Source organism: Syzygium oleosum, unplaced genomic scaffold (genome assembly GCF_021117445.2).
Source record: "Syzygium oleosum isolate NSW1041296 unplaced genomic scaffold, Sole_v2.1 Sole_v2.17, whole genome shotgun sequence".
Taxonomy (NCBI): Eukaryota; Viridiplantae; Streptophyta; class Magnoliopsida; order Myrtales; family Myrtaceae; genus Syzygium; species Syzygium oleosum.
This window is the reverse complement of record NW_026607501.1, coordinates 259,762-269,194: the sequence shown is the minus strand read 5'-3', so window position 1 is coordinate 269,194 and position 9,433 is coordinate 259,762. Positions and strand designations below refer to the sequence as shown.

General features: G+C 39.0%; 1 protein-coding gene across 1 annotated transcript; it reads left to right on the top strand.

Annotated features, from left to right (window-relative positions):
- The first annotated feature begins 5,522 nt into the window (after positions 1–5,522).
- On the top strand, positions 5,523–6,851 carry LOC115662807 (probable aspartic proteinase GIP2). Its single transcript, XM_056319459.1, has 2 exons — positions 5,523–5,926; positions 6,084–6,851. The coding sequence occupies exons 1-2, from the start codon at positions 5,906–5,908 to the stop codon at positions 6,744–6,746; spliced, it is 684 nt and encodes a 227-aa protein (XP_056175434.1). The 5' UTR covers positions 5,523–5,905; the 3' UTR covers positions 6,747–6,851.
- The last annotated feature ends 2,582 nt before the right edge of the window (positions 6,852–9,433 follow it).

Genomic DNA, 9,433 nt, shown 5'->3' with positions numbered 1-9,433 from the left:
ATTTGGGGTTTTACCTTTCGTTTGTCACTGGCGTACTAATTTGAAGTTTTTTGTAATATTAATCCAATTTAATGGAAACTAACGGAAGGTAAATTTGTTACAGGTATACTATTTTGGGGTTTTTAGTGGTAAAAAATTTAGTTTTGGGTAAATTTGTCATAGGTGTACCAGTTTGGGATTTTTTGTGGTAAAAAAATTAGTTTGGGGTAAATTTGTTATTGGTGTACCAATTTGGGGTTTTTTGTGCTATTAACCCTTCTTTTTACGGAGGGTTGAATCATGCTTATTTAAAGGTCTACTTATAATCTGTTATATTATTTAATAAATCATTTTGCTAGAACTATTTTAATACACCTAACATTACTCGTACAAAAAGCCATAGCTTAGTCACCCTTTTAGCTAACATCAGTTCGAAAAATGTTGAGATGCTTCCTTGGGCTTTACTTGTCACTGATAAAAGTAAATGACAATTTTTTTTAATTTAATGTTGCAAAGTTGAAAGCATAGATGTACCGACTGGATTATATTAGGTTCATTACATGCATAGAAAATGAAAGGGTAAAGTGTTAGCACTAGTGATCATTAGGGGTCGATTTTTTTATTGAGTTTAAGAATAGTTTGCTTGTTCGTGTATCCTCCATTTTTTAGTTGTGCAATTTCCAATATCATTTATCTGAAAGGATTTGATTGTACTTTTAAAAAAAAAATCAAGATATCAACATATCAATTGAAAGGTTAAGACTCAATTGCATTAGTCCATAAAATGGGAGCTCACAGTGCATGTCCCATTTATAAACTTGAAAAAGGTCGTACATGTGTGATTAGCACTCTACTTTACACACAAGCACACTGAAAATTCCTATCGACTTCCCTAGATTTTAGGAATTAAGCATTGAAGGTACATATTGCCCATACTCTATGTACAAATGCACAAGATCCAATGGGAGCATTTGGAGGTGATTGATATTATATAAGGCCTTTGCACATGCTCTCTTGATATATCTTTTCAGGCAATGTAGTGCTTTGCTTCCCTTTATCGTTATTTTGCCCTTCGAAGAGCATTACGGAAGTCTCTCATTTCCACAATATACCCCTTGAGGCATCTCAAAAGTCAACCAAATTCATTACCATATAACCCTCCTCCCACCCTTCAAGTCTCATCTCATTTGAAACAGTATACTTTACTTTAATTAAAAGTTTAAGGATGATACATCGTGGAGTGAAGAAGGGCTATGCTGCTTGCTCAATGACTACTAATGTAATATCGTCCATATTCTGCTACTATTTCGAGAAGTAGATTTAGATGCAGTGCATACAAAAATATTGGACGTCACCGCATTCTACTTATTCCTTAGCCCTCCATTCACGAAGTTGAATCAAACTGTATACAATTAATTAATTTTTCTTTTCTGTGCAATTACTCTAACCGCCTCGCCATGGATGTTGCAGAAATTTGGGCATCATGTGATGAGATTAATTGTACATTTGCTTGAACATCAAGTGATTTGATTTGCACATGATCCTTGGTACAATTGGGCAGCCCAAGTCAGCTCCACCACCCAAAATAAAGAAAATGCAACTTTGTTTGCACTGATTGGCATTCGAAGAGAATCAGGACGTCCCTTTACGTAATTCGAAAGAGTTCAGTTACCTCAAATTATCAAACCTTATCCATGTTATGCTTTTCTTATGCCCAACTCATCATTTGGCACACAGTAATTTATGGCCCCGAATGCAGAAACCTAGTTTACATGGACGGGACAAAAAAAAAAAGCAATTATAATTCAAGGAGGCTAGATATGGGTATTTTATATGAAATTTTTTAAAGTGTAGTGTATGTTTCGCTAAAATTGGATTGTCGACAAAATACCTTTCATCAAAGGTTAGATTTTTGCTTTTTTATGAATCAGTTTCTGGGGCAATTCGGACAGGAAGTAATTTGTAACGTTAGTGACTAAATCTTGGATAAAGTAAAATGCGACTGTAATGAACTGATATACCCGAACTGAGGAAATTCGTAAGCGTTGATTGATTGCGGATCCCTCACAAGAGGCCAACTTGGCTTTATAGAGCCTTTTGCAAAGCATAACCGTCTACAAATTTATAAATTATAGCTGTACCCGTGATTGTTGGCTCTGCAGTTGTTATCTTCAACCGGACACATCCTCATCGGATATTTCCACGAAATCCTCTCTTTTCTTCTTCTTCTGCTCATTCTTGTGTGGACATTATCCGCACAGGTTTCAGCTCCACCTCCTTATCATACTCTTGTAGCACCGATCCTCATGAAAAATTACCAAAAAAGTCATAAACCTATTGCACTTATACCTATAAGTCCTAAACCTTTCAATTGTGTTAATTTAGTGCTAAACATTTTCATGTTTTGTCAATAGAGTCCATCCACTCAATTTTTGCTAGAAATTGATGATATTGCCAACAATCCTACGTAGCACAATTGGCACTGACGTAAACTTTTTTTTATAATTTATATATATATTTTTTGGACTTTTCTGTTCTTTTTTGGCCTGAGGGTCAGCAAGGATCGCCTACCCTCACTAGCCACCAGTGAGGGCCAGACACCCTCGCCAACACTGGACGAGGTTGTGTGGGTGAGGGCATGTCGCCCTTACCGGATCAGGGCATCACAGCCCTCGCCCAGGCCCTCATTGGTCACTGACGAGGGCCGCAACATCTTCGCTGTGGTTGCGAAGGACATCGGGTGAGGGCCGCGACGCCTTTGCCCGTAGCCAACTTGGGTCGTCGGCCCTTGCATGTGGCCTTTGAGGGTCGGCTGGAGACACTTGCTGGTCCTCAGGCCAAAAAGAAAAAGTAAAGAAAAGAAAAGAAAAAAATGATAAGAAAAAATAAAAAAAATTCATATCATTATTTAATAACTATAAAAAAAATGTGAATGTTAGCGCTAGCCGTACCACGTAGGACCGCCGGTGACTATGTTATCAATTCTGGCAAAAAATGATTGGATGGACTCAATTGGCAATATGTCAAAATATTTATGACTAAATTGGCACAGTTGAAAAGTTTATGATTGAATTGGTATGAGTATAATAAGTTTTTGACTTTTTTGGTATCTTCCTCTTCGACATTAAACACAAACACTTCTCTCTAGAGCATCACATTAAGGGTGAGTTTGGTTCAGCTTTGCAAATGGGCCACCAGGAAATGCAAATGCCTTAGGCCTAAACCCTCTTGGGGATTTAAATTGCGTTTGGTAAAAAAATCCTTTATAAAACTACTTTGTCTTAAGTAGTGTTTGGCAAACTTTTTTTTAGCAAAGGGCTTTTGGGTTTAATTTTTCTTTGTTTTATTAAAAAAAATCAAACCCCTAGCTGATGCCGGCGAAGGGCTAAGGCCGCCGGCGAGCCAAATCTGGCACTAGCGGCCATTGCCTGAGGTCGTGTGACCCTGGGTGAGGGTCATGCAACCATAGGCAGCCATCATCGCAGTCGTGTGACCCCAAAGACGAGGCCTGAAGTCGTGCGACCCTAGCTAAAGGCTACCTAGGCGGTCATGTGACCCTGCTAGCCTCTCGTCGGCCCTTCACCAGCCCTATCTAGTCTTGTCAACCACCCTCGCACAAAGAAGATGAATAGTCACAACTAGGGGCAAAACCAGAAAATTAGAGAATTGCTAAGGGTAGTTTAGGAAGAAAAAAAAACTAGTTTTAGCATTTGGCCAAATGCTGAAAGCCCGGTGTTGGTAGGGCTTGGTGAGGGTAGTTCAGTTTTCCCAAGGCCAACATTTGGCCGAAAAACCACTGGGAAAGGCTTGCCAAACATCCCAACATTTGCTCAAGGGGCTTTAAAGGCCGAAAGACCCTTGCGAAAGCTGAATTAAATGCAAGCCAAGTGATAATGAACATTCTATCACATATCTCAATGCTCCTTTCACCTTGTATCGATGCCAATCACCTTAACTGCAAGCTGGCTGTTGTAAACCAGCATGCGCCGCTGCGTGCAGGTGCATCTCCTTGCTAGGATTTGATTTATGCACCATGAATACAACTGTGGAAGAGTTCATGGCCATAGAACAAGGAAATAAAGCTTCTTTAGTTTGTAATATGGGTTTTACAAGTATTGGTAAATCATTACATAGAATATAGGGTGTATTTGTTTAGTGAAAAATGAATAATTTGTAAAACATATTCCTAAAAATGATTATTTGTATTGCTTACAAAAGTCTATGAACAAAAAATATTTTTATCGTCAACGAAAATTTTTAGACATAGATTGTTGTCAATAACGAAAATATTTTTTGTTGATTAATTATTTTAAGTTATACAAGCAATCTTTTTAAAAAATATATTTTTCAAATTGTTTATTTTCCGGAAAATAAACAGAGCCTAGTTTCTTATTTTTCTGCACTTATCATCCCTAGCTCCTATTTATAGAGCATTCTGACCAACTTTAGTAACAAAAATCTCTGCCATGTCGCAAATATGATTTTTGAATTTTACCAAGATTTTTGTATTTCAAGTGTCTACCGCCATGTTTTTGGCCACTGATTTTTCTTATTAGTACTAATACAATAAATACTAGAAGTATCTACCGCCATGTTTTTCATATTATTCGTCTAAAAGGATTTGATTGCACTCTTAAAAAAATTAAGATTTAATTACATTGATAAAAAAAATTTGAACTTAATTGATTCCCTGTAAAAACCGAGAACTCATGGTGCAAATGTCCCATTTATAAAGTTGAAAAAAAAAGGTCATATATGTGTAATTAAGACTACATGTGTAATTAAGACTACTTTACACACAAGCACTCTGAAAAGTCATATGGGATTCCCTAGATTTGAGGAAAGCCTCATCGAGGGTCCACATTGCCCGTAATTTAAGTACAAATGCACAAGATCCAATGAGAGCATTTGGACGTGATTGATAAAATAAGGCCTCTGCACATGCTCTTTTGACGTATCTTTTCAGGCAATGAACTACTTTGTTTCCTTTATCCTTGGAAAGTTTATCATTTTCACAGGACGCCCCATCACGAATATCAAAAGTAAATAAAAAATTTTAAATTATGCTCATTATGATACATTTATTCTGAATTTTTTTATGATATAAAAAATTCCAAATCATTTTCCTGCTATGACATATTTATCCTAAAATTTTTCTTGTGATATAAAAAACCTTAAACTTATATTTATATAATACATTTATCATCCATCAAGATTCCGTTAAAAAAATTTTATGTCAAAATAATGTTGTTTTTATTTAATTTAAGTCACGTGGGCGCCATATCAACTTTGTTTGCTTTCTGGCATTAATGTAGGCAGATTTATAATAATTTTCATTAACAGAACTTTGACGAAGGGAAAATGTATCGCATATGTATAAATTTGGGATTTTGATGTCACAGAAAAAAGTTTAGGGTAAATATATCACGACAGGTACAATTTAGGATTTTTGGTGGCTTTTGCCATATTCTTTTCTATATAACCCTCCTCCTCTCAACCTTCAAATCTCGTATCATTCCAACATCCCAAAAACAGATGAAAATGAACGCTCTTCTTCTTTTGTTAATTCTTGCGTTGACATTATGCACTGAAGTTTTCGCTCAACCTCACACTCTCGTAGCACCCATCCTCCCATATACAGGCACAACCACTTCTCTCTACAGCATCATGCTCAACGGTGGGGAACATTATATCATTGATCTCGACGCTCCTTTCACCTGGTGCCAATGCCAATCCCCTCAATCTACGGTCGGTTGTAACTCAGGCGCATGCGCCGTTGCTCGGAGCTACATCCCTCCCTCATGTCCCGCAAATAACACGTTTACAGATGGTCAGTGTTACTGCAACGATGCGCCCGTGAACCCGATCACCAAGTCTTGTGCTCCATCGCAAGCGACCTACAAAGATATCGTCATATATTGGACAGATGGGAGATCTGTCACGACAGGTATGGATTTCAATCGCTTGTATGTATCGTGTGCACCGCCATCTCTTCTACAGTCTCTCCCTGAAGAAGTGATTGGCGTTGGTGCCTTGTCGCGGTCTTCTCTCTCTCTCTATTGTCTGTATTTACTGATCTTCTTGGCCAATTGGTCGCAAGGAAGTTCGCACTTTGCCTCCCGAGCTCGATTGAAGCTCGTGGGGCGATATTCTTTGGCGATGGTCCGTACTATCTACCATGCCACCGTGATCCTTCGACAGACTTTGATGTGGCAAAAGTACTCACCTACACTCCTTTGCAAGACGATCGGACGTCGCTAGGATATTTTATCAACCTTACTGGCATATCGATCAATGGGAAGGACATGCATGTTCCACAGAACAGCTTCAATTGCAATCAGAGCGTGAAGCTTAGTACTATTGTACCATACACTACACTGAAGAGCAACATTTACAAGACTTTCATTAGGGGTTTTAAGAAGGCTGCCAAAGGCATCAATCAAGTGCCCAAAGTGGAGCCGTTTCGTTTGTGCTTCACTGTAGGAACGAGCACCAACGGGCTAGTCATTCCCCAGATCGATCTTCTGCTAGGAAATGGAGAGAAATGGACCATCTACCCATCAAACTCGATAAAGCAAGTCGATGACAACATTGCGTGCTTGGCTTTCATCGACGGAGGGAAAACCGCGGAGCAAGCTGTCGTCATTGGGACATTTCAAATGGAGGATAACTTGCTTCAATTTGATTTGGATCAGTCAAGATTGGGTTTCAGCTCTTCCTTGTATCCTTACGGGACTACATGTGGCGGCTTCAATTTCACGGTTTGAGGCATTGCTTAAGCTACTCTTTCTTGATGAATGTTACGATGTTGACTTTGTTAAAAGAAAGTTCCATAAACTTGTTTGTGTAAAATAAAGCATGCCCAAAATAAACTCCCATGCCCTGGTTTACCTTCTGGTTGGGAGACTCTCGTTTTTGCATCAGAGACTTCGTTCATGATATCATGAATTGAATGGACTCGATAGTGTAGGGTTCATCAACGAAAAACAACGCAGCGGAATATAGAACCCTAGACAGGATCCATGCGTATATTGAAATCGAAAAGGAATTTCGATACGTACCTTTTGCAGATCAAAGATAAATCAGCAACTGATTGTGTCTGGATGAGCGCCCCAAGTGTTGCGCCTCTACCGGTATCCACACACACGAACGGAATTCTCCAACGATCCACGTGCTAGCGAAAGATCTTGAAGTTCCTTTTTCTTGAACGCCTTTTGCTTTTCGATACTCTGTCGAAAAAACCTTAGACAGAGAACGATTCTCTATCTATTTATACAGCCTCATTATCTAGCGGAATTAAAAGAAGTGGGCCGGGCTATTTGGGCCCGCCAAACTGTTCACCTTCAATCATACGTTTAATCGTTATCTCATAACGCGTACGACCGCATAGATAATTTAAATAGGAGAATAAATTAAAATCTTACTTCTTAAGTAGATCAAGGCGCATAGACAATATTAAGTCCGTTCGCTATTATGTGCGACCCTGTAGGTTCACTAAACATTAGCAGTGTGCCCAAAACTCTTTTGGCCCACAAGTCATAAGCGGTCTCTAGCAATACATTATGACTACCTAAGTATAGTGAAGATCGGTTTTCCGACACAACCTAATCCACAACTAATATTAGAGTATCAACCTTGATTGATTCTTAGGGCAGACCACTAACAGATAGTTGCCGTCAATTCATGCATTTTAGGTTATCAAATCCAGTGTGTCTCATTGCAAATATTTTGTCACTCGTCATTAATTTCAATCTTCTCAGTACTAATGAATTTTAGATGGCTAAGGGCATGTTTGGTAACTTGCCAAATAGTGAAAATTTCTGTTCTTTTGTTCCCAGAATCAGTTTGCGAACAGAAATCCGTTTGTTAAATTTTTTGTCTGGGCACAATTTTGTAAAAAATTGTTCTCAGAATCAGTTTTGGAACAGAATCAAGAAGAAAAAAAAAGTAGCTTCTTGATTCTGGAACAATTTTTCCAGAACTAATTCTTCTTGGTTTTTTTTCTTTTTTTTTTGTTTGTTGTTGTTCTTTAGCTTGCCGCCCGCACCCGCCGGCCCCCGCAGCCGGCCGCCAGCCACAGGCCAGGGCCGACGAGGGCGTCATGGCCCTCACTGGTGGCCGGCGAGGGTCCCCCTCACAGCCTGGGCGAGGGCGGCTTGCCGTCGCGACGGCGAGGCCTCGCCCAGGCGAGGCGAGGCCCGCCCAGTCGAGGCGAGGCCGGCCTCACCGTCGCCACCCAGGTCCGTCACCTGGGTGGCGACGACAAGGGCTGCCTCGCCAGATCTAGGCGAGGTTGAGCCTTGCCCAGCCAAGGCTAGGCCGACCTCATCGTCGCCACCGGCGAGGGCCACGACGCCCTCGCCGGCCATGGCCAAGGAAAAAGATGGGAAAGAAAGAACAAAAAAAGAAAAAAAAGACAGAAAAATTAAAAAAATTCAAAATATTATTAATAAAATGAAATTTTGTGTAGTTACCAAACGCATTTCTGTTCTTTTTCTATTTTAAGAATCGAAATTTTGGGCAGTTACCAAATGCCTTCAAAATTTTGGGCATTTCTGTTCTTTTTCTATTGTTCCCGGATACAGAATAAAAAAGAATCATTTCTGAGCAGAATTTGTTCCCGGGCACAGAATGGTTGCCTTGCGTAGCCTAAGTTTGCAGATTGGAATAGTAGAAAATATGTCTGCAAGTGGTTTTCTTCTACCTAATTCTCTAAAAAACCCTCCAACTTTAGCTTTTATCCTAATTTTACCTTTTATTTCGTAAAAAACCTCAAACTTTAGGTCCAGCCCTAATTTTACCACAAAATTTTTTTTGTACCATAAAAAACCCTCAACTTTAGGTCATATCCCAATTCTAGCCTAAACTTTTTTTCGTCGTTTGAAAAACCCCAAACTTTAGGTCTTGTCTAATTTACCGTTCAATTCCAATTTTTCCATAAATTTTTACAGTCTCATACAAAACCACAAATTTTTACTTAAGTCACAAATCTTCCCCCATTAACCCTACGTCCAAAATTTTTCATTAACAACCGAGAGATGGAAAACTCCACAAGCACGAGCTATTCGAGTGTCTGAACAGGAGGTCTCCGACCATGAGAGATGGAACATTTCCAAGCACGAGAGATTGACAAGCACAATATCACTAAAAGAGAAAAAAGAAAAGGTAAAGAAGGAAAAAGAAGAAAAGAATAGAAATAATAAAATATTAAAAAATATAAAATATTTAAAAAATTGTCCGTTATTGCCGGCGTGCCACATAAAATGGCTAGCGTCCACATCAGTAATTTCCGGTTAAAAATTGGCTGGATGGACTTAATAGGCAAAATGTGAAAATGTTTATGACTTAATTGGCAAAATTAAAAGGTTTATGACTAAATTGGCAAAAATACAATATGTTTAGGACTTTTAGGACAATTTTCTCCTTGCCGGCTAGGTTTCACATTTTAACGCAA